Source organism: Limanda limanda, chromosome 22, assembly GCF_963576545.1.
Source record: "Limanda limanda chromosome 22, fLimLim1.1, whole genome shotgun sequence".
NCBI classification, from domain to species: Eukaryota; Metazoa; Chordata; class Actinopteri; order Pleuronectiformes; family Pleuronectidae; genus Limanda; species Limanda limanda.
This window is the reverse complement of record NC_083657.1, coordinates 4,567,797-4,594,022: the sequence shown is the minus strand read 5'-3', so window position 1 is coordinate 4,594,022 and position 26,226 is coordinate 4,567,797. Positions and strand designations below refer to the sequence as shown.

At 40.4% G+C, this 26,226-nt stretch overlaps 2 protein-coding genes and 1 pseudogene across 2 annotated transcripts; 2 read left to right on the top strand and 1 right to left on the bottom strand.

The window, feature by feature from the left end:
- Positions 1 to 1,467: 1,467 nt before the first annotated feature.
- On the top strand, positions 1,468 to 21,118 carry LOC132996301 (Fc receptor-like protein 5). Its single transcript, XM_061066643.1, has 14 exons — positions 1,468 to 1,495; positions 3,265 to 3,525; positions 4,151 to 4,411; positions 4,630 to 4,743; positions 7,153 to 7,199; positions 9,661 to 9,739; positions 10,291 to 10,326; positions 10,436 to 10,696; positions 11,069 to 11,329; positions 18,231 to 18,266; positions 18,520 to 18,780; positions 19,096 to 19,356; positions 19,536 to 19,706; positions 20,969 to 21,118. The coding sequence occupies exons 1-14, from the start codon at positions 1,468 to 1,470 to the stop codon at positions 21,019 to 21,021; spliced, it is 2,130 nt and encodes a 709-aa protein (XP_060922626.1). The 3' UTR covers positions 21,022 to 21,118.
- Positions 5,634 to 8,109, bottom strand: LOC133028722 (butyrophilin subfamily 1 member A1-like). Its single transcript, XM_061095713.1, has 3 exons — positions 8,051 to 8,109; positions 7,259 to 7,612; positions 5,634 to 7,176 (listed from the first exon to the last, which is right to left on the bottom strand). Exons 1-3 carry the CDS (start codon positions 8,097 to 8,099, stop codon positions 6,905 to 6,907), a joined length of 675 nt encoding a protein of 224 aa, XP_060951696.1. The 5' UTR covers positions 8,100 to 8,109; the 3' UTR covers positions 5,634 to 6,904.
- Positions 21,119 to 22,102: 984 nt separating the features above from the next.
- Positions 22,103 to 24,285, top strand: LOC132996300 (low affinity immunoglobulin gamma Fc region receptor II-like; annotated as a pseudogene).
- Positions 24,286 to 26,226: the final 1,941 nt, after the last annotated feature.

Genomic DNA, 26,226 nt, shown 5'->3' with positions numbered 1-26,226 from the left:
CCACCTCTGGTCTGTTACTTCCCTCCTGTTGTTTCATAGGAATCTGTAAATATCACTAAACATGGACCTTTCATCAGTAGCAGGATTGATACACAATGCCCCTTGTGTTAACTCAGCAAAGGGAAACAAGTTCTAGGACACCTCCCGAGGCAGTGGGCACGCGAGTGGGAGAGAGGGGGGTGCACACGTTGCGCAAGCCTCCCCGGCTCAAGTCACCAGACAGAATGTAAGAAGTAGAAAGTACAGATATCTGTGTTCAAATGGAGCGAGTAAAAGTAAAAAGTCGTCAAGAAAATGAATACTCAACTTAAGTACAGAAATGTGAAAAATCTACTTAAGTAAAGTAACGAAGTATTTCTACTTCGTGACTTCCCACCACTGCATAGAACAAGACGCTTCACTAAACTTCTTAACATTCAGAGGTCAAACCCGAAATAAAATAAAAAGAACTGACCTGCAGCTGCAGAGAAGCAGAGGAGCAGCAGGAACGAGACTTCCACCAGCAACATTTCTGATTCAATGAAAAAGACTGTGTGTGTGTAGAGGACAGGGAGGGAGAGGGAGGGTGTGTGTGTGTGTTTGTCGAAAAAAAAAAAAAAAACTCTTCTTATCCAAACAGAGGACACAGAAAAGAAGACATGAAGAAATAAAGAAAGAGAGAGAGAGTGAGGGACAAAGAGAGAGAGAGAAGAAGTTGAAGAAAACTCCGGGGACTTAGAATGACACATGCGGTATTACTCACCGTCCTCATACATCAAACACACACACACACACACACACACACACACACACACACACACACACAAACAAACACACTCACACACACACACACACACACACACACACACACACACACACACACACACACAAACACACACACACACACACACACACACTTCTTGTTGTGCAGAAACACAAGGACATGAAAAGACGATACATCTCCCGCTCTTCATCCTGACATTAAAACCAACTTTGTTTTTTAACCTAAAAATATTTAAACTTCAGAGGAAACGGGAGCGACTTCAGAAATATAAGAAAATATCATCGGTCTCTCTCTGCCAGAGCTGCACGTGACAACCACTGTTGCTTTACCCTGAAGGAAAAGTAAAAACGAAACTCTGACTCCATTTTCACTGTGTTCTTCTAAACCAACTTTAAAGGTAGATATAGAAGAGCGTTTGAACTAGGTAGAAAAACTCTCAGGAGGTCTTGGATATGTTGTTTGTATGATGGGAATTTTTATTTTCCCAAATAGGCGACCAAAAGGGCAGAATTAATAATGAAGATATTAAATAAAACAAAAGAGCGAAAAACAAATACTTTGTAATGAGAAAAATAAATTGTCATAATAGCCAAAACAATTGATTGCAATAACAGTCAACTTTACCAGGTTCGCTGGTTGAGAAACAATTTCTTAGAAGAGCTCTAAAAACACGAGCACATTCCCCATCCATTATTTCCTTTAGAATGATCCAGGTGCTCATGCAGGAGTTCGGTCAGTCTTTATTTTTCTGTCCGAAATTTGGCAGCAAAACGAGACTGTGTCCAGTGATTTTTTTCCTCTCTGTACTAGCCCTGTGCAGGCTGTCAACAAAAGAGAAACTATCTTATTTTGTGTACCTAGAACTTGTTTCCATTTGCTGAGTTATCATAAGGGGCATTGTGTATCACTCCTGCTACTGATGAGAAATCCATGTTTAGTGATATTTACAGAATGTTTTAGTGGTTGTACTGTGGTTTATTAATGTTCTTGGGCAGACACAAGAGGCACTTGTTTATAGTTAATTCTTTGTTGTCTCTAGATGCACTGGTCCATTACTATTTGAACCTCAGCATCTAGGGTTAAAAATTTGTAAAATTATACATTATATACATCATATGCACATTGTTGTTATAATGTAGTGGTACATACTTTCTAAATAACCATATTGTTTCTCTGATGTTATAAACGTCAGAGATGTAGTTATGACACTGCATACTTATGAATGATTATGTTATTTTCTAAAAAATGTAATAATGTTCTAAAATAGGTACAAGATTTCCCTTTACAAATATACATCAAGAATTATTTTATTTTATTTTATTAAAAAAGTAAATGTACCACTACCAACACAATGTTATTGGTGAGCGAGCCGCCTGTGGCAAGATGGTCGCCATGTGCGGACGTTCGACTACGTTGGCCGGCAACGCGGACGAGACATCTAGCCTTATGTATATATATATATATATATATATATATATATATATATATATATATATATATATATATATATATATACACACAACAGTTGGTGAAACATCTGTGATTGTGTTAATGTGTAAGTTACATTGACTTTGAGAAAAAATACATGAGCACGAAATAATGGCGTGTGGGGATCTGCTCTATTTTCTGTACATTTGTTTGCATCATGTCTGTGTGTTGGTTTAACGAACCTCACGGCTCAGATCTGAGCGAATGAACTGAAACCAATGGTGTGAAAACCACAGAGGTGCAGATGGTTGAGCTGCTCTCAGCATTTCCTCTCACACGACAAGATGGGACAAACATGTGAGGTGAAGCTGCTCTGTGAGTCAATATTCTATTATATTAAAATATTTTCATAGCTAAAGGAGAAGAGACACAAGGAGTAAGATTTGTTTTATAAAACTTTATTCAATCACAGACAGAAGCTACAGAGAGTTAACGTTTACTGACTGATAGAGACACAAACTGCTGTTTAAAGAATGTGTTGATTTAGTTTACTCTGATCCAGAGTTTAAAGACATCAAGACTCAACACGCCTGTTTCAGACCGACAGGAAGACTTGTTTTAACGTGTTCAAGGTTGATTTGGGCGTTTAATACATTTATCATTTTCAAGTTCTCATCATCAGAAATATTTCTGAACATTAATGGATGTTTATCACCAGAAGTTAAGAAGGAAATGAGGAACAACACGTGTTCATTTATCTGTAAAACTCAATGATGCTCCTTTAAGACACCAGACATTGAATAATAATAATTAAAAAAACACAACAGCACTTATTATTATTAATATATTTTGTTATATTATTATAGTCTGGGATGCGGGATATACAAAATGTGAAGTTAAAATAGCGTCTGGTGATGTTTCTCCTCAGTGCTGATCTCATCGCTCTGCTGCAGCTCGAACCAAGGTCAGTTCATCAAACTGTTTCTACATCACAGCTTCTGGTGTTAGATTAAATCATTTCTGATTCTAATGAAATGTTGAACCATTGAATGGGTTTGAATTAATTTCTACAGCTGAAGTGACGCTGAGTCCCAGCAGCTCTCAGTTCTTCAGAGGGACGTTCATCTCTTTTAGCTGTGAGGACGACCACAGCTCGGCTGGATGGACGCTGAGGACGAACACGAGCACAGGCAACAGGAAGGAGTGTGAAGACTGGGGGAGACAAGTTGCTTCTTCCTGTGTCATCGACTTTGTCGTCTCATCGGACAGTGGAGTTTACTGGTGTGAGTCCACAGAGGGAGGAGCAAGTAACTACGTCAACATCACTGTGACTGGTAAGAGTTTGTTTATTCTGCCGTTATGTACGAAAAGATATTTGCACTTATGCATCCTTCACGTTGTTGTGGTTGTTAGGCAATGCAGCCCTTAGAGGGCAGTGCAGAGTCGAACGTTTTGGATATAGACGCCAGAAGTTTCTTACCATCTCGTTAAATCTCTCCTCAAAAGGTTCCACCACTGTGGAAATTTTGTTTGTCTCGTATGAACTATTGTCTAGTGCAGTGGTTCTCAACCTTTTTTCAGTGATGTACCCCCTTTGAAAAAAAATTCAGCCGAGTACCCCCTAACCAGCGCAAAGCATTTTTGGTTGAAAGAAAGATGTAATACACAGTGCTGTGTCATTAGTGTCTGATTTATTAAACTTTGTAACTAGACACTTTCAAATTTAAAACTCCATCAATGTCCATAACATTGCTCATTTGTGGTGGTCTCTCGAACTTTTTGAAATAAAATTATATTAAAATAACTAAAGACTTATTAAAAAATAAATAATTCCTTTGTCCTTTGGCCGTCTCGCCTGAACTATTGGCTACTGCACCAGGTGTAACCATAGCAACAGTGATGCAGCCTAAGTGTTGGTTGAGTTGTGTGATTGGACGAAACGCTGCCATTTGTCTCCAGATGATCCAGTGATCCTGCAGAGTCCCGTCCTCCCGGTGGATGAGGGAGAGGACGTCACTCTGATCTGTAAAACTAAGACGCCGCCCTTCAACCTCTCGGCTGATTTCTATAAAGATGGCACTTTTGTCAGGACGACGCCCACTGGTCACATGACCATCCACCTTGTCTCCAAGTCTGATGAAGGAGCCTACAAGTGTGACATCAGAGGCCGGGGAGAGTCTCCACCCGCCAGGCTGTTTGCCACAGTTCAAGAGGTCAAAGGTAAGTGTGGATTTGAGTCGGAAACGTGTGGCTCGCCCCCTAGTGGCAGGCCCCACCTCAACCATGCTAGCAGATAGGACATGGACCAAATAATACAATTCTAAGTAGAGGTTAAATAAATGTTTGTCAAATATCAATCAATCAAATTATAGATGTTTCTCATACAGCGCAAACTCTGACTTCTTTCAATTGATTTTCTGTTTCTTTTCCATGTGGAGTCGTCCTCTTCGAACCCTCCCTCACCTTGTTAGTCATCATCCGCATCGTGGTCAGCTCGCCATACGTCGTCTCCACGCTGCTCCTGGTGTCCATTTGCCGACAGAGGCACAAAGGTAACAAGCTCACTAATGAATCAATGAATCAATCAAATCAATTAAATAACAAAATACTTAAATCTAGAAAAGGATATCATGGTGATTTCTGTACATTAATCAAATTAATTAACGCTGCAGAAAAGGCCCCGCCGGTTTCCCTGACAGCGCCCCCACCTGGCGCGGACGAGGAAGGATTGGAGTCCGAGGATGTTGTCACTGACGTCACCTCCGAGCATCGCTTCTGAGCTTAACGTTCTCATGTTGTTTGGTTTTTCAGTTTTTTCAGTTTTTTCTCCTGTATAATGATCCAATGACATGTTCTCAGCCAGCGACCTTTTTAATTTTTAAAATAAAAAAGGTTTGTGATGTTTTGTTTGTGTTTTTTTATTAATAAATAAAAATAAAAATGTCAGGGTAAATAAAATCCTGGTGTTGTCGTCAGAAATGTGTCACACAACATGAGTCAGTGATGGTTGTATGGAAATATGAACTGCATTATTTTCACAATCAAAAGTGTGGTTATATTAACTGAAAAGTGTTGTTATATTAAATCAAACGAGTCTTCATTTCTTTTTTTTTCCTCTTGATGTTTCATCTCTTCTTCATGGTTCAGGGCGTGGATGTTGTGATGGGAGTTGACCAGCAGGGGGCAGCAGATGCTCACATCACACAAGCACAGCTTTTATTGAAATAAATTTAAAACCACAACCTTCACTCAGAAGCAAAAATCTGGCTTTAAACTTATCACAAATAATAATGTGACATTTAAGATGACATTCATTAAGGTTCGTTAAAATAAGATTATCCTATATTTGCTGTATTAGGACAGTCATAAAACTTTATTCAACATGCAATAGTTTAAAGAATAGAAACGTGTGACAGAAATTTATGCATGACCATTTCAATAATTAAAACTGGAATTAGGTTTAATCAGAGAATGCAGAACAATAATATGTCATAGACTTTGATTCAAAGGAAAGTATTTATTTCAGCCCATGACGATAACAAATCATAAAAAACCTGTAACTATAACTGATGTGTCACTGAGATCATGTGGATTCAGTAAAGAATCAACAGTTTGCAAATCATGTCCAAACAAACATGACGGAGTCGGTGCAGACTTTAAGAGACTTTTGGTTCTTGGTGGAGGAATGAGTTCAACTGACAGACAATCTTTAAAAATATTTTTATTAAAAATATGTAAAACAAATGGTGATAACATAAAAAGTACATTCATGTTCATAACATTCAAAATAACATTCATCTTTCTGTTTGACTCCTTTATTCCTGAGATGATCACATGTTCTGCTGCTGACGATTAAATCAACGTTCATTTTATACATTTGTTAGTATTTACAACTTGCAAAATGTCAGTGTTGTGTTTACGTTAAAGATGCACTCCACTTGTTGCAGCAACAGACGTTCAGCTTCCTGCCACGTTCACATTTACACATTTTCAACATAAGGAAGACATAGCACATGGAAAGTTTCTGACTCTAAAATCCTATCATATTATTAGTGTTATTTATTTGTTAAAAGTGTCTTAGAATTTGACTGAAACTCAGAAACAGAAAAGTGTTTCACTGTGTGTTGATCAGTATGGTATATTCTATGCAGCCGCGATGTCGATGTTGTTGTTGATGAAGGAATCTCAGCGGACCTCGTTCTTATTTGCATGAAAGGGTTTACATTACATTTCATTTAGCTGACGCTTTTATCCAAAGCGACTTACAATAAGTGCATCAACCCCGAGGGTACAAACCAAGAACAACAAGAATCAAGAAAGTACAATTTCTTCAAAATAAAGCCTTTTTTGATTTAAGGTATAGTCAGAAGAGGTATATTACACAGAAGTTTCACAGGTCAGTACAGGCACCATGATATACCCGGAGAAATCACATGCTAATAGTGAAAATCTAACTTACAGGGGCTGAACACACAATATATATGGAAAGGTTGGTTCCTCCCATGACTTGACGTAAAATGCAATCCCACATAAGGCCTTCTGTCTAAATAAATACATGTTTGTACCTAAAGATGAAGAGTATGTTAAACAACATTCCTTCGGCACTTCATCCATTAGCAGCTAACTTTTGGCATTTCCTGTAAACCTCCTCCTCCAGAGTAAAAGCACGGACAGAGGAGACATTCGGCCCCCCCACACTTGTGATCAAACAGCTTAATATATCTGCTGATCAACACGTTGGCTCATGTGGTTTGTTTGTTTCACATGAAGTTCAGCGTCCTTCTCTGTTTTCTCTGTTTGGACACACGTCTGTTTGTTCATCAACGTACAACTGATAAAGACGGCACCAATAAGTAACATGACAGCAAATGTCCCACAAGCCGCATATACAACAGGATTCTTAATCTTTCCCCCATCCTCGTTTACTCCACCATTGTCTCCTTCCTCCTTCTTTCCTGCAGGCATCATGTGTAAATCTGAGGGACCTGCAGAGCAGAACAGGTGTCAGGTAGGTGAGGACAGAACATTCTTTACCATCTCACCTGAGTCTGGATTCTATCAACTCACCTGAGTCTGTGACAGTCAGGCTGACGTTGCTGCTGAACACAGTTCTTTCACCATTCTCTGTTTTGCTGCTGATAATGTGACACTTGTACGTTCCAGCATCATTGACGGTGACGTTCTTCAAAATCACAGACACGTCTCCGTCCTTCATCTCTGGATCTCTCAGCTCCACTCGACCTCGAAAAGACTGAAGATGTTTATTATCGTACGACCGGTTGTTTCGATAGAAGAACACGTAACGATCAGACTTCTGTCCCAGTCTGGTCCACTGTAACTGCATGAAGGCAGCATCGCTGATATTAGAGTGACACTGAAGAGTGGCATCGTCTCCAGGCTTCACTGTTGTCTCCTGCTGAACTACACAAACACATACAAAAAACACATAAATATAAAAAAAATCAGATTTGACTCCTGACAGCTACTGTAGTTGCTCCGAAGCAAACCTCTGTGTGGCAGCAGAGCGCTGCACCAAGTGGAGGTGGTGGCGTGTTTGCCGTCGGGGGGAGGGTGGGGGCACCATGCATGCATGCAGTGAGTGAGAGAGAGGTGCGCCGTGCGTAAAGGCGCACCCTGCTCAAGTCACGAGACAGTTTTGATAATGTAAGAAGTAGAAAGTACCGATATTTGTGTTCAAATGTAGCGAGTAAAAGTAAAAAGTCGTCAGGAAAATAAATACTCAACTAAGGTACAAATATGTGAAAAATCTACCTTAGTAGACCACCAAATAGAACAAGACACTTCATTAATCTTATATAATTCAGAGGTCAAACACAAAATCAAATAAAAAGAACTGACCTGCAGAGAGGCAGAGGAGCAGCAGGAACGAGACTTTCCTCAGCCACATTTCTGATTCAATGAAAAACAAACCGGTGTGTGACAAGGATAGGGAGGGAGAGGAGGGAGGGAGAGGAGGGAGGGTGTGGGTGTGTGGGAACTTCCCTGAACTCTCTCTCTGCCAGAGCTGCATGTAGCAACCACTGTTGCTTTACCCGGAAGGAAAAGTTAAAAAGAAACTGACTCCATTTACACTGTGATATTCTAAACCAACTTTATCGAACAGGGGTCTGTACTGGGCGGCTGTGGCTGAGGGGTAGAGTGGTCTTCCTCCAACCTGAAGGTCGGCAGTTCGATCCCCAGTCTGAATCATCTGCATGCCGCAGTGTCCTTGAGCAAGATGCTGAACACTGAATGGCCCCCCATATAATAACAAAGTGCTGTGAATAGATGAACTGTATGAATGTGTGTGTGAATGTAAAACTGTACTGTAAAGCACTTTTAGTGGTCGACAAGACTAGAAAAGCGTTATATAAATACAAAAGCATTTACCATTTACTAGGAAGTGAGTTCAACAGACCCAGGATATCTTTCCAAAGAACCAGTTGGTCAAGTGTTAAACTTTCTGATCACGCTCTGAACGCATGCACATGGAAAGGGTGGAGTTTACTGTAAAGCACCTGGAAAGTGACAGGAAACAGATGTCAAAAAAAGAAGTGGAACAAACACATCCGGACTAAAGGAAACAGCTGATGACACATCTGTGATTGTCACTTTTATGACCTGAAGTGTTGTAACCTGAAACCTGTGTGACCTTTCTATTACTTATTGACTGTGCAAGAACCTAATGGAATTGTAGGCAAATCGTTTATTCCTGTTTTTTAATTCCTGTCTCCAACTGCGCCTACAGAACCAGTCTGAACTGGCTCTGACAAACAGCCTTAATTCACTCTGAGATCCCTGTGACTCTCTGTGTTGATCCTTTCTGCAGAAAGCCCCTATTAAAATACACCTAGAATTAGTTGTATTAGAAAAAACAGACTAGGTAAATAGGTGCACTAGAAAAAATTTGGTGTTCCAGCCTCTTGTATTTTCAGATCGTGTTTGAATCTGCTCTTTACCAACAAACCTGATTCACATGATGAAGCCTGTTATAAACTCTGAGGACACACTGTTGTGGAAACCTTTGGCACTACTTGAACACATGGACCTGTGTTTCATCCTCACATGATCAAACAATCACTGCAGAATATTTACTACTTCATTTATGTACATTGATTGGCATCAGGTCTGTGTGTTGGTTGTTGCTATATGCAACCGTCCTGATAACAGCCGAAGGTCAAACTGTTACATAATAAAAATAAGAGGAGAACAATCACATGATCCGTGATTAAGGGAACAGTTCGAGCTGCTAAATGCAGCAAGAACAGCTGGTGAAACATCTGTGATTGTGTTAATGTGTAAGTTAAAGAGCCTTTGAGAAAATGTATGGGCACGAAATAATAGCGTGTGGGAATCTGCTCTTTTTTCTGTACATTGGTTTGCATCACGTCTGTGTGTTAGTTTAACCAACCTCACAGCTCAGATCTGAGCGAATGAACTGAAACCAATTGTCTGTCTGAAAACCACAGAGGTGCAGATGGTTGAGCTGCTCTCAGCGCTTCCTCTCACACAACAAAATGGGACAAACATGTGAGGTGAAGCTGCTCTGTGAGTCAATATTCTCTTATTATAATATTTTCATAGCTGCAGGAGAACAGACACAAGGAAAAAGATTTGTTTTATAAAACTTTATTCAATCACAGACAGAAGCTAGAGAGAGTTAACATTTACTGACTGATAGAGACACAAACTGCTGTTTAAAGAATGTGTTGATTTAGTTTAATCTGATCCAGAGTTTAAAGACATCAAGACTCAACACGCCTGTTTCAGACCGACAGGAAGACTTGTTTTAACTTGTTCTAGGTTTATGTGGTCGTTTATTACATTTATCATTTTCAAGTTCTCATCATCAGAAATATTTCAGAACATTAATGGATGTTTATCACCAGAAGTTAAGAAGGAAATGAGGAACAACCCGTGTTCATTTATCTGTAAAACTCAATGATGCTCCTTTACGACACCAGACACTGAATAATAATAATTAAAAAACAAAACAACACTTATTATCATTAATGTATTTTATTATATTATTATAGTCTGGGATGTCAGGATATACAAAATGTGAACTTAAAATACGGTCCGATGATGTTTCTCCTCAGTGCTGATCTCATCGCTCTGCTGCAGCTCGAACCAAGGTCAGTTCATCAAACTGTTTCTACATCACAGCTTCTGGTGTTTAATTAAATCATTTCTGATTCTAATGAAATGTTGAACCATTAAATGGGTTTGAATTGATTTCTACAGCTGAAGTGAAGCTGAGTCCCAGCAGATCTCAGTTCTTCAGTACGGAGTTCGTCTCTTTTAGCTGTGAGGACGACCACAGCTCGGCTGGTTGGACGCTGAGGACGAACACGAGCACAGGCACCAGGAAGGAGTGTGAAGACTGGGGGAGACAAGCTGCTTCTTCCTGTGTCATCGACTTTGTCGTCTCATCGGACAGTGGAGTTTACTGGTGTGAGTCCACAGAGGGAGGAGCAAGTAACTACGTCAACATCACCGTGACTGGTAAGAGTTTGTTTATTCTGCCGTTATGTACCAAAAGATATTTGCACTTATGCATCCTTCACGTTGGTGTGGTTGTTAGGCAATGCAGCCCTTAGAGGGCAGTGCAGAGTCGAACATTTTGGACAATAACAAACATGGCGGTGGTGGAGGAGGTTGTGATGATGTCACTCAGGTGAAATAGCATCATATAGACGCCAGAAGTTTCTTACAAACTCGCTAAATCTCTCCTCAAAAGGATCCACCATTGTGGAAATTTCCTTTGTCTCGTCTGACCTATTGGCTACTGCACCAGGTGTAACCATAGCAACAGTGATGCAGCCTAAGTGTTGGTTGAGTTGTGTGATTGGATGAAACGCTGCCATTTGTCTCCAGATGATCCAGTGATCCTGCAGAGTCCCGTCCTCCCGGTGGATGAGGGAGAGGACGTCACTCTGATCTGTAAAACTAAGACGCCGCCCTTCAACCTCTCGGCTGATTTCTATAAAGATGGCACTTTTGTTAGGACGACGCCCACAGGTCACATGACCATCCAACTTGTCTCCAAGTCTGATGAAGGAGCCTACAAGTGTGACATCAGAGGCCTGGGAGAGTCTCCACCCGCCTGGATCAGCATCACAGGTCAGGAGGTCAAAGGTGAGTGTGGATTTGAGTCAGAAACGTGTTGCTCGCCCCCTAGTGGCAGGCCCCTCCTCAACCATGTTAGCAGATGAGACATGGACCAAATAATACAATTCTAAGTAGAGGTTAAATAAATGTTTGTCAAAGATCAATCAATCAAATTATAGATGTTCCTCATACAGCGCAAACTCTGACTTCTTTCAATTGAATTCCTGTTTCTCTTCCATGTGGAGTCGTCCTCTTCGAACCCTCCCTCACCTTGTTAGTCATCATCTGCATCGTGGTCAGCTCGCCATACGTCGTCTCCACGCTGCTCCTGGTGGCCATTTGCCGACAGAGGCACAAAGGTAACAAGCTCACTAATGAATCAATGAATCAATCCAATCAATTAAATCACAAAATACTTAATTTGAGAAAAGGATATCATGGTGATTTCTGATAATTTATAAAATTAATAAACACTGCAGAAAAGGCCTTGCCTGTTTCCCTGACAGCGCCCCCACCTGGCGAGGACGAGGAAGGATTGGAGTCCGAGGATGTTGTCGCATAAGTGACCACCGAGCATCGCTTCTGAGCTTAACGTTCTCATGTTGTTTGGTTGTTTGGTTTTTCTGCTTCATTTTTTAAATAAAAAAGGTTTGTGTTGTTTTGTTTGTGAATTTGTTTTTTATCAATAAAAATAAAAACCTCGTAGTAAATCAAATCCTGGTGTTGTCGTCAGAAAGGTATCACACAACATGAGTCAGTGATGGTTGTATGGAAATATAAACTGTGTTATTTTCACAATCAATTAATTTGATTGGTTGTATTAAGTGTGGTTATATTAATTCACACGCGTGTTTATTTCGTTTTTCGTCCTCTTGATGTTTCATCTCTTCTTCATGGTTCAGGGCCCTGGATGTTGTGATTCGAGTCGACCAGCAGGAGGCAGCAGATGCTCACATCAACACAACCACAGACTGAACAACATGAAGCACAATGATTAGTTGCTTCATGATCGTCACACGAAACAAATCAAAATACAAGACAGCCACATATATATATATTCTATCAAGCGAGATTGAAATAAATTAAATTCAATACTTCACTAAGAAGCACAAATCGGACGTTAAACTTATCACAAATAATAATGTGATATTTTTGATGAGATTCATTCAGGTTTGGTATAATAAGATAATCCTCTATTTTCTGTATTAGGCCAGTAAAAAACTTTATTCAACATGCAATAGATTAAAGAATTGAAACGTGAGACAGAAATTTAAGCAGGACCATTACAATAATTCAAACTGGAATTAGGTTTAATCAGAGAATGCAGAACAATATGTCAACGACTTTGATACAAAGGAAAGTACTGACTGAGGCAGTATTTTTTTCAGCCACTGTGACGGTAACAAATCATAAAAAACCTGTACCTATAACTGATGTGTCACTGAGATCATGTGGATTCAGTAAAGAATCAACAGTTTGCAAATTATGTCCAAACAAACATGACGGAGTTGGTGCAGACTTTAAGAGACTTTTGGTTCTTGGTGGAGGAATGAGTTCAACTGACAGACATTCTTTAAAAATATATTTATTAAAAATATGTAAAACTGATACAAATGCTAATGACAGAAAAGTACATTCATGTTCATATAACATTCAACTTCCTGTTTGACTCCTTTATTCCCGACCAGTGATGCCGGTAACGCGCTACTTAGTACTTTTCCATTACAGTGTTAACAGTTAAATATGTCAAGTATTTATGTTAAGTGAAGTCAAGAAAGACTGTCTTTATTTTATTTTAATAAAAACATGTATGTTTTCAGGAAATAGTTTTTAAGTTCAACTTAAAATGTCAGGAGATACATTAAACGTTGTTGTTGTGTACATTACTGTTAAAAATGCACTTCTAATAAAGTGAGTGTTGGCAAAACCGGTTGTCATTTTTATGTTGAGGCGGCAGGGGGTGTTGTCAGCAGCTGCTGAATGTTACTAATAAAGTAACTTGTAATCTAACTAAGTTACTTTTAAAATCAAGTAATCTGTAAAGTAACTAAGTTACTTTTTCTAAGTAACTGTGGCAACACTGTTCCCGACATGTTCACATGTCATTACATTACATTACATTTCATTTAGCTGACGCTTTTATCCAAAGCGACTTACAATAAACTAATAAAGTAACTTATAATCTAACTTAGTTACTTTTAAAATCAAGTAATCTGTAAAGTAACTACGTTACTTTTAAAATCAAGTGATCTGTAAAGTAACTAAGTTACTTTTTCAAGTAACTGTGGCAACACTGTTCCCGACATGTTCACATGTTATTACATTACATTACATTTCATTTAGCTGCGCTTTTATCCAAAGCGACTTACAATAAACTAATAAAGTAATTTGTAATCTAACTTAGTTACTTTTAAAATCAAGTAATCTGTAAAGTAACTACGTTACTTTTAAAATCAAGTAATCTGTAAAGTAACTAAGTTACTTTTTCAAGTAACTGTGGCAACACTGTTCCCGACATGTTCACATGTTATTACATTACATTACATTTCATTTAGCTGACGCTTTTATCCAAAGCGACTTACAATAAACTAATAAAGTAATTTGTAATCTAACTTAGTTACTTTTAAAATCAAGTAATCTGTAAAGTAACTACGTTACTTTTAAAATCAAGTAATCTGTAAAGTAACTAAGTTACTTTTTCAAAGTAACTGTGGCAACACTGTTCCCGACATGTTCACATGTTATTACATTACATTACATTTCATTTAGCGGACGCTTGTGTCAAATGAAGCCAGCGTCCTTCTCCTTTTTCTCTGTTTGGACACACATGTGTTTGTTCATCAACTTATATCTGATAAAGACGACAGCACCAATCATAAGTAACATGACAGCAACTGGCAGACAAGCCGTAAGTACAACAGCATTCTGACTCTTTCTCCCATCCTCCTTTACGACAACAGTGTCTCCTTCATCCTTGTCTCCTTCCTCCTTGTCCCCTTCATCCTTGTCTCCTTTCTCCTTGTTTCCTTCAGCCAGTGGAACTGAGGGACCTGCAGAGCAGAACAGGTGTCAGGTCGGTGAGGACAGAACATTCTCTACCAACTCACCTGAGTCTGTGACAGTCAGGCTGACGTTGCTGCTGAACTCACTGGTTGTTCTTTCACCATTCTCTGTCATGCTGCTGATAATTTCACACTTGTACGTTCCAGCATCGTTGACGGTGACGTTCTTCACAGTCACAGACACGTCTCCGTCCTTCATCTCTGGATCTCTCAGCTCCACTCGACGTCGAAAAGACGGATGCTGGTAACTTTCAAACAACCGCTTGTTCCGGTAGAAGAACACGTAACCATCTGGCTTCTGTTCCAGTCTGGTCTACTCTAACTGCGTGAAGGCAGCATCACTGGGAAAGTGACACTGAAGAGTGGCATCGTCTCCAGGCTTCACTGTTATGTTCTGCTGATCTACACAAACACACACAAAAAACACAAAGAACACATAAATATAAAAAAAATCTGATTTGACTCCTGACAGCTACTGTAGTTGCTCTGGATCAAACCTCCGTGTGGCAGCAGAGAGCTGATTCAGTCTTCAGAACTTAAAGGAAACTCGGACAGGAAGTCATACGTGTATTAAGGCTCTTATATACTACTACGTGTCCGTTTCTCGGAGAGGTCTCAGCGGGGGGCAAAGAGTCTTTTTGATTTTTACTTCTCCGACACAGTCCGTCGGAAAAAATTCATCGCCAAACCCATAGGTGGCGCAACGGAAGACGAGCTCAGAGAAGCCTACCCCATTTGGGAAGAAGAAGTCCACGTGTCTCTGTTGACATGTTAGCCTGCGTCCCACACACTGAACCATGGCAACTAACAGAACTAAATAAAGTGACACCCAGCGTGTCAAGATGCTGATGTAATCGTTTCTTAGCGCAGCGGTTCTCCGGTCTTGTTTCCGAACTGTGTTGCTGATTCCACAGCTTGAATCTGCTTGAGGCTACATGTAGCTAGAAGCTACCCGGAGCTAGCTCCCCCCCAGCTTCCACACACAGTCAGCAGGGACTCCCGGCACTAACAACTACTATCCAGTGTTTGCTTCTAACCTGACGGTATTATAGAAACAGTGTCATGATAGAAGTGGAATTAAAGTCGTGACGGCGGGTTCTTGCACTGTTACCACCGCAGTTAGCATGGTGGCTAGCCTAGCCCGCTAGCCTAGCCTGCTAGCGCCGTTTTGAAAGCTCGTTATAACCGTATGTGACCGTGCACACATGCCCTCAGTGCTCTAACGAGCCACCGTCAGCCGGACAACTCCGCTGGCTTAACACACACGTCACATTAATCGTAGAATCATAGTTGTGTTCGTGTTTGTTGCTACAAGTAAACAGGAAGTTTGAGGTCCGGAAATACGGAAATGACGTCATACGGAAATGATGTAGTTCGCGGACCAATCACAGCCAAGAGCGGTCCGTCGGGTCTCCAACATGAAGACGGATAGTTAGAAAAATCAGACGTGTACGAAAAGCTGTCCGAAGCACTCGGAGAGGGCGTTTCACGACGGATAGGGCGGTCTTATCTGTCCGTAACAGAAAAAACGGAGAGGCATAAATTGGCCTTTAGATGTTGTGTCTCGCGCTGCCCCCCTCCCCCCCGACGGCAAACACGCCATCATGCCTGTACATCTCACGCGAGTGAGCGAGAGAGAGGCGCACTGTGCTCAAGTCACAAGACAGTTTTGAGAATGTAAGAAGTCGAAAGTACAGACATGTGTTCAAATGTAGCGAGTAAAAGTAAAAAGTCGTCAGGAAAATAAATACTCAACTAAGGTACAAACATGTGAAAAATCACTTGAAAACCACATAGAACAAGACACTTCATTCAACTTCTTAAAGTTCAGAGGTCAAACACGAAATCAAATAAAAATAACTGACCTGCAGCTGCAGAGAGGCAGAGGAGCAGCAGGGACGACACTTTCCCCAGCCAAATTTCTGGATTCACTGAAGAAAAAAGCTGGTGTGTGACGAGGAGAGGGCGGGAGAGGAAAGAGGTCGTGAGGAGAACAAACACAGGATACGGACCAAAGGAAACAGTTTGAGCTGCTAAATGCAGCAAGAACAGCTGGTGAAACATCTGTGATTGTGGAAATGTGTAAGTTACGGAGCCTTTGAGAAAAAATACAAGCATAACTCCCTTAGCTTTAGTCAACATCACACAGACATCACACAGAGTTCAAGAAGCTGCCACAGGTTCTGGGGGGGGCAGATAGAAAGGCGTTATTTTGTTTGGAGGATGCGCATGTTTACACAAACAGAAAATACAGCCGATAGAGCAGGAACACAATATTCTTTACTCCAATGAACAACAACACCGACCCACAAGGGGTCAACTGAGTCACGGCTTGTTTATGTGATGATTTGGCCAGCAACTATCAGAGGAGGAGCGAGACTGGGAGCGGCTCACTTCCTGATTCCAGTGCCAAGAGGCTGGTACTACGCCTGCACACCATCAAGAAAGACTCCCCTACATTATTGACCAATCAAGTTATACCTACCTTCATAAAGTATTACAACTGCCATCCATGAGGTGCGACTCATGACTGTCCGGTGCCACTAGAGGGCCGGGGCGTTGCTTTGGGTCTCCATTGCTTTGCTGTAACTTTCTCATACTTTTTCATTGCTTCTTAATAAATATTTGATTGAACCAAACTGATACCTGCTCTTCTCATATTTGGGATAAAAGAACACGATAAGTGGAAAAAAACTAAGTATGGTTGAAACCTTTTGTAAGGTTGATAGTAACTTTTTGCAGATGATAAATGATAAAATAATTTATTCCTGTTTTTTTATTCCTGTCTCGAACTGCGCCTACAGAACCAGTCTGAACTGGCTCAGACAAACAGCCTTAGTTCTCTTATATCAGATCCTTGCATTTGACTTTTCTCCATCTTCACTCTGAGATCCCTGTGACTCTCTGTGTTGATCCTTTCTGCAGAAAGCCCCTATTAAAATACACAAAGACACATTTGGTGTTCCAGCCTCTTGTATTTTCAGATCGTGTTTGAATCTTCTCTTTACTAACAAACGTTTGACTGATTCACACGATGAAGCCTGTTATAAACTCTGAGGACACACTGTTGTGGAAACCTTTGACACTACTTGAACACATGGACCTGTGTTTCATCCTCATATGATCAAACAATCACTGCAGAATATTTACAACTTATTTTCTGTACATTTGTTTGCATCATGTCTGTGTGTTGGTTTAACCAACGTCACAGCTCAGATCTGAGCGAATTAACTGAAACCAATGGTCTTTTTATACAAGTGTGAAAACCACAGAGGTGCAGATGGTTGAGCTGCTCTCAGCGCTTCCTCTCACACGACAAGATGGAACTAACGTGTGAGGTGAAGCTGCTCTGTGAGTCAATATTCTATTATATTATAATATTTTCATAGCTGCAGAAGAACAGACACAAGGAGTAAGATTTGTTTTATAAAACTTTATTCAATCACAGACAGAAGCTACAGAGAGTTAACGTTTACTGACTGATAGACACAAACTGCTGTATAAAGAAAGTGTTGATTTAGTTTAATCTGATCCAGAGTTTAAAGACATAAAGACTCAGTTTCAGACCGACAGGAAGACTTGTTTTAACTTGTTCTAGGTTGATGTGGTCGTTTATTACATTTATCATTTTCATGTTCTCCTCATCAGAAATATTTCAGAACATTAATGGATGTTTATCACCAGAAGTTAAGAAGGAAATGAGGAACAACACGTGTTCATTTATCTGTCAAATTCAATGATGCTCCTTTAAGACACCAGACATTGAATAGACTTATTATTATTCATATATTTTGTTATATTATCATAGACTGGGATGTCGGAATATACAAAAAGTTAAAATACGGTCTTATGATGTTTCTCCTCAGTGCTGATCTCATCGCTCTGCTGCAGCTCGAACCAAGGTCAGTTCATCAAACTGTTTCTACATCACAGCTTCTGGTGTTAAATTAAATCATTTCTGATTCTAATGATGTTTAAAGGAAACATATTCTGATCATATTTAGGTTTATCATTTGAATCAGTGTTATGACTGTAAAATATTGTCATGCTCTGATGTTTAGTGTCCTCAGACTGTCCCTTGCTGCTGAAACTCTGATGCAATCTATAACAACAGACGTGTTGAACCATTGAATGGGTTTGAATTGATTTCTACAGCTGAAGTGAAGCTGAGTCCCAGCAGCTCTCAGTTCTTCAGAGGGACGTCCGTCTCTTTTAGCTGTGAGGACGACCACAGCTCGGCTGGATGGACGCTGAGGAGGAACACGAGCAGAGAGACCAGGAAGGAGTGTGAAGACTGGGGGAGACAAGTTGCTTCTTCCTGTGTCATCGACAGAGTCGTCCCATTGGACAGTGGAGTTTACTGGTGTGAGTCCACAGAGGGAGGAGCAAGTAACTACGTCAACATCACTGTGACTGGTAAGAGTTCATTTATTCTGCCGTTATGTACTAAGACATATTTGCACTTATGCGACAACAACAAACATGGCGGTGGTGGAGGAGGTTGTGATGATGTCACTCAGGTGAAATAGCATCATATAGACGCCAGAAGTTTTTTACATACTCGTTGAATCTTTCCTCAAAAGGTTCCACCATTGTGGAAATTTCCTTTGTCCTTTGGTCGTCTTGTCTGAACTATTGGCTACTGCACCGGGTGTAACCATAGCAACAGTGATGCAGCCTCAGTGTTGGTTGAGTTGTGTGATTGGACGAAACGCTGCCATTTGTCTCCAGATGATCCAGTGATCCTGCAGAGTCCCGTCCTCCCGGTGGAGACGGGAGACGACGTCACTCTGATCTGTAAAACTAAGACGCCGCCCTTCAACCTCTCGGCTGATTTCTATAAAGATGGCTCTTTTGTCAGGACGACGCCCACAGGTCACATGACCATCCAGCTTGTCTCCAAGTCTGATGAAGGAGCCTACAAGTGTGACATCAGAGGCCGGGGAGAGTCTCCACCCGCCTGGATCAGCATCACAGGTCAGGAGGTCAAAGGTAAGTGTGGATTTGAGTCAGAAACGTGTGGATCGCCACCTAGTGGCAGGCCCCACCTCAACCATGTTAGCAGATGAGACATGGATCAGCCTCACAGGTCAGGAGGTCAAGCTTCTTTAGCCAAGTTGATGTCCACAAATCATTTTTCAAATCTTTTCCATTTTGTTTGATCATTTCAGGGACGCCGACCCCCACATCTCTTCAATCACCCTCCGTTACCTCCGTTACCTACGTTACCTACGTTACCTCCATTACCTCCATTACCTACGTTATCCCACCCATCGCTGTTTTGGTAATTCTGGTTGTTCTGGTGCTACTGGTGAGATGCGGCGTCCGGAGGAAACCTGAGGGTGAGAACCAGCATTAAATATTATACGTATGACACTCTCTGCCATTAGATATCGCACTAACAGAGAGGGGGGGGGGGGGGGGGGTAATGACCTATTCTGCAGCCAGCCACCAGGGGGCAGGGGGCAGTTTAACATTCTATCTGTCCCTCTATGTGAGGACCAGTTTGACATTGAGGTTTTGTTGTAAGTTAAATTTGTCATAAAAAAAAAAATGTGAATTTCAATTTGTGTTGATGTTATTTTCACAACATTAACAGTTTGAAGGTACTTGTATGTCAGCATCTGTTACAACCACGAGGGTTTGGACTCTTTTTTTTTCCGTGTTTGAAAAATGTGGTTGTGGTTATTGTATGGTCTCTGGGTCAAGGTTTCATATTGAGGTCTCTCTCTTGTTTCCTGTTTCCTCAGAAACACAGGGTTGAACGCCTCAAACGGATGTTTTACCTTCTACTGAAGAAACGCCACTTCTGATTTCTATTTAATAACAGGGATAATGAGGACATTTTGTTTTTTTGCCTTTGCTTTACAATAGAGACAGGAAGGAAATGACTCATCGCCCCAAATAATTGACTGTGACCCACATCCTGAACAATCTGCACAGGATCCACTGATGCACTGGTTGTCTTGTTTCTGGTCGTGGCTCTAGTTCCAGTTCTAGTTCTAGTTCTAGTTCTAGTTCTAGTTCTGGTCCTGGTTCTAGTTCTGGTCGTGGTGCTGGTCCTGATTATAGTTCTGATTCTTGTTCTGAGGATGTCCCTGGTCCTGGTCCTGGTCCTGGTCCTTTTCCAAGTTTCGTTCCTGATCCTAGTTCTACCCCTGTATCTAGTAATGGTCCTTGTTTAAGTACTGGTCTTGGTCTATGTCTTGATACTGGTCCTAGTCCATGTTCAGCTTCTGGTACTGGTCCTACTTCACGTCCATATCTTGATTCTGGTCCTGGTCTTGAACTAAATAAATAAATGAATAGAACATTTAATGCATGAAAACCAATATTTGCATCAAACAATGTTTCAATTATAATTTAGTTCTGTAGTTTTATTGATTTAGTCTTTTGATCTGACCTTTATTGTTCATTATCTTCCTGTATTTACTTCACTTATTTATTTCTGTTTTTCTTCATTATTTAAATAGCCTCTGTCAGTAAACCTGTCGACGCCCCCTGGTGGCAGAGAAGCTACATAACATCACAAATTGTGATTTATCAGGGACAAAAATGAAGCTTCCTCAACTGAATCTGTTTCTCTTTCTGTGTTTGTGTTCAGAAGATCAACCAGAGACAGAGGTCATTTACTCTTCACTGCGGACCAAGCAATGACGACCTGCTGCTGCTTCACTGCCGCCATCTTTATTCCATCACAGGAGGCGTGTCCTGAGTCAGTGTTTGAATAAAGTTTCAATAAAGCAACTAAAATGAAAATATATATGGAAATGATTTAAATATTGGAACCGTTTTTATGTTTTCTTTCGCTTATTCCGTCACGATGTGATTCAAATAATTGAGAAAAAAAAAGGTTTCATTATCAAAAAAAGGTTTTTATTTCTCGTTAAAACAAGGGTTTGTTTCATCGAGCTGAAAAAATATTTGTGATATTTATTCAGTATAACTGATAAATAATGAATCTGATTATTTGATTGTGAAAATAATACAGTTTATATTTCCATTCAACCATCACTGTCTCATGTTGTGTGACACATTTCTGACGACACCACCAGGATTGTGACCTGAAACCTGTGTGACCTATATTACTTATTGACTGTGCAAGAACCTAATGGAAATGTATGCAAATCTTTTATTCCTGTTTTTTTAATTCCTGTCTCCAACTGCGCCTACAGAACCAGTCTGAACTGGTTCAGAGAGACAGCCTTAGTTCTCCTGTATCAGATCCTTGCATTTGACTTTTCTCCATCTTCACTCTGAGATCCCTGTGACTCTCCTTTTTGATCCTTTCTGCAGAAAGCCCCTATTAAAATACACCTAGAATTAGGTGTATTAGAAAAAACAGGTTAGGTAATTAGGTGCACTAGAAAAAATTTGGTGTTCCAGCCTCTTGTATTTTCAGATCGTGTTTGAATCTGCTCTTTACCAACAAACGTTTGATTGATTCACATGATGAAGCCTGTTATAAACTCTGAGGACACACTGTTGTGGAAACCATTGGCACTACTTGAACACATGGACCTGTGTTTCATCCTCACATGATCAAACAATCACTGCAGATTATTTACAACTTATTTTATGTCCGTTTGTTTGGATCATGTCTGTGTGTTGGTTTAACGAACCTCACGGCTCAGATCTGAGCGAATTAACTGAAACCAATGGTCTTTTTATACAAGTGTGAAAACCACAGAGGTGCAGATGGTTGAGCTGCTCTCAGCGCTTCCTCTCACACAACAAAATGGGACAAACATGTGAGGTGAAGCTGCTCTGTGAGTCAATATTCTATTATTATAATAATATTTTCATAGCTGCAGGAGAACAGACACAAGGAGTAAGATTTGTTTTATAAAACTTTATTCAATCCCAGACAGAAGCTACAGAGAGTCAACGTTTACTGACTGATAGAGACACAAACTGCTGTTTAAAGAATGTGTTGATTTAGTTTAATCTGATCCAGAGTTTAAAGACATCAAGACTCAACACGGCTGTTTCAGACCGACAGGAAGACTTGTTTTTAAATTTTCTAGGTTGATGTGGTCGTTTATTACATTTATCATTTTCAAGTTCTCATCATCAGAAATATTTCAGAACATTAATGGATGTTTATCACCAGAAGTTAAGAGAGAAATGAGGAACAACCCGTGTTCATTTATCTGTAAAACTCAATGATGCTCCTTTAAGACACCAGACACTGAATAATAATAATTAAAAAACAAAACAACACTTATTATTATTAATGTATTTTATTATATTATTATAGTCTGGGATGTCGGGATATACAAAATGTGAAGTTAAAATATGGTCTGATGATGTTTCTCCTCAGTGCTGATCTCATTGCTCTGCTGCAGCTCGAACCAAGGTCAGTTCATCAAACTGTTTCTACATCACAGCTTCTGCTGTTTAATTAAATCATTTCTGATTCTAATGAAATGTTGAACCATTAAATGGGTTTGAATTGATTTCTACAGCTGAAGTGAAGCTGAGTCCCAGCAGCTCTCAGTTCTTCAGTACGGAGTTCGTCTCTTTTAGCTGTGAGGACGACCACAGCTCGGCTGGTTGGACGCTGAGGACGAACACGAGCACAGGCACCAGGAAAGAATGTGAAGACTGGGGGAGACAAGTTGCTTCTTCCTGTGTCATCGACAGTGCCGTCTCATCGGACAGTGGAGTTTACTGGTGTGAGTCCTCAGAGGGAGGAGCAAGTAACTACGTCAACATCACGGTGACTGGTAAGAGTTTGTTTATTCTGCCGTTATGTAGGAAAAGATATTTGCACTTATGTGTCCTTCACGTTGGTGTGGTTGTTAGGCAATGCAGCCCTTAGAGGGCAGTGCAGAGTCGAACATTTTGGACAATAACAAACATGGCGGTGGTGGAGGAGGTTGTGATGATGTCACTCAGGTGAAATAGCATCATATAGACGCCAGAAGTTTCTTACAAACTCGCTAAATCTCTCCTCAAAAGGTTCCACCATTGTGGAAATTTCCTTTGTCTCGTCTGACCTATTGGCTACTGCACCAGGTGTAACCATAGCAACAGTGATGCAGCCTAAGTGTTGGTTGAGTTGTGTGATTGGATGAAACGCTGCCATTTGTCTCCAGATGATCCAGTGATCCTGCAGAGTCCCGTCCTCCCGGTGGATGAGGGAGAGGACGTCACTCTGATCTGTAAAACCAAGACGCCGCCCTTCAACCTCTCGGCTGATTTCTATAAAGATGGCACTTTTGTTAGGACGACGCCCACAGGTCACATGACCATCCAGCTTGTCTCCAAGTCTGATGAAGGAGCCTACAAGTGTTACATCAGAGGCCGGGGAGAGTCTCCACCCGCCTGGATCAGCATCACAGGTCAGGAGGTCAAAGGTGAGTGTGGATTTGAGTCAGAAACGTGTTGCTCGCCCCCTAGTGGCAGGCCCCTCCTCAACCATGTTAGCAGATGAGACATGGACCAAATAATACAATTCTAAGTAGAGGTTAAATAAATGTTTGTCAAAGATCAATCAATCAAATTATAGATGTTCCTCATACAGCGCAAACTCTGACTTCTTTCAATTGATTTTCTGTTTCTTTTCCATGTGGAGTCGTCCTCTTCGAACCCTCCCTCACCTTGTTAGTCATCATCTGCATCGTGGTCAGCTCGCCATACGTCGTCTCCACGCTGCTCCTGGTGTCCATTTGCCGACAGAGGCACAAAGGTAACAAGCTCCCTAAGGAATGAATGAATCAATCCAATCAATTAAATCACAAAATACTTAATTTGAGAAAAGGATATCATGGTGATTTCTGATAATTTATAAAATTAATAAACACTGCAGAAAAGGCCTTGCCTGTTTCCCTGACAGCGCCCCCACCTGGCGAGGACGAGGAAGGATTGGAGTCCGAGGATGTTGTCGCATAAGTGACCACCGAGCATCGCTTCTGAGCTTAACGTTCTCATGTTGTTTGGTTGTTTGGTTTTTCTGCTTCATTTTTTAAATAAAAAAGGTTTGTGTTGTTTTGTTTGTGAATTTGTTTTTTATCAATAAAAATAAAAACCTCGTAGTAAATCAAATCCTGGTGTTGTCGTCAGAAAGGTGTCACACAACATGAGTCAGTGATGGTTGTATGGAAATATAAACTGTGTTATTTTCACAATCAATTAATTTGATTGGTTGTATTAAGTGTGGTTATATTAATTCACACGCGTGTTTATTTAGTTTTTCTTCCTCTTGATGTTTCATCTCTTCTTCATGGTTCAGGGCCCTGGATGTTGTGATGGGAGTTGACCAGCAGGAGGCAGCAGATGCTCACATCAACACAACACAGACTTCACTGAACAACATGACGCACAATGATTAGTTGCTTCATGATCGTCACACGAAACAAATCAAAATACAAGACAGCCACATATATATCAATTCTATCAAGCTTTTATTGAAATAAATTTAAAACCACAACCTTCACTTAGAAGCAAAATCGGACTTTAAACTTATCACAAATAATAATGTGACATTTAAGATGAGACTCATTAAGGTTCGGTAAAATAAAAAAATCCTATATTTGCTGTATTAGGACAGTCATAAAACTTTATTCAACATGCAATAGATTAAATAGAAACGTGAGACAGAAATTATAGCAGGACCATTACAATAATTAAAGCTGGAAATAGGTTTAATCAGAGAATGCAGAACAATAATCTGTCATAGACTTTGATTCAAAGGAAAGTACTGACTGAAGCAGTATTTTTTTCAGCCACTGTGACGATAACAAATCATAAAAAACCTGTAACTATAACTGATGTGTCACTGAGATCATGTGGATTCAGTAAAGAATCAACAGTTTGCAAATCATGTCCAAACAAACATGACGGAGTCGGTGCAGACTTTAAGAGACTTTTGGTTCTTGGTGGAGGAATGAGTTCTACTGACAGACATTCTTTAAAAACGTTTTATTAAAAATATGTAAATCTGATACAAATGCTGATAACAAAAAAGTACATTCATGTTCACATAACATTCAACTTCCTGTTTGACTCCTTTATTTCTGACGTGTTTACATGTTATTACATTACATTTGAAATGTAAAGCCACTTCCTCAGGTGGAACCGAAACTTTATGTTACTATTACTTCATACTTTTATTTAACCACCACAGACAATAAAGAGAACCCTATGCATTTGAAGTGTGAGTGTGATTTTATCTCAAATTAAACCTCATGTTTATCCAACAAAGGAAACAGTCATCAAGCTCAGAATAACAGCAGTGACTCAACTCTCTGTCTCTCTCTCTGTTCACAGGTTCAAGGAAGTCATTAGTGTAACTAGGTGTTGTGTCTCGCGGCGCCCCCCCCCTCGACGGCAAACACGCTGCCAAACCAGCTCATCTCCCGAGGCATTTGGCACGCGAGTGAGCGAGAGAGAGGTGCGCCCTTCTCAAGTCACAAGCCAGTTTTGAGAATGTAAGAAGTAGAAAGTACAGATATGTGTGTTCAAATGTAGCGAGTAAAAGTAAAAAGTCGTCAGGAAAATAAATACTCAACTAGGGTACAAATATGTGAAAAATCTACCTTAGTAGACCACCCCATAGAACAAGACACTTGATTAATCTTCTTATAATTCAGAGGTCAAACACGAAATCAAAATAAAAGAACTGACATGCAGCTGCAGAGAAGCAGAGGAGCAACAGGGACGAGACTTCCACCAGCAGCATTTCTGATTCACTGTAGTTGCTCTGAAGCAAACCTCCATTTTATCTTAAAGAAACTCGGTGAATTAGTACTCAGGTGTGTCTCGCGCTATATAACCAGCGCTGCTCCAGGATCAGAACAGACACTCATTAAAAGTCCTCGACATGTATGTGTCGGAGTCTGCTTCCACCTCACTTCC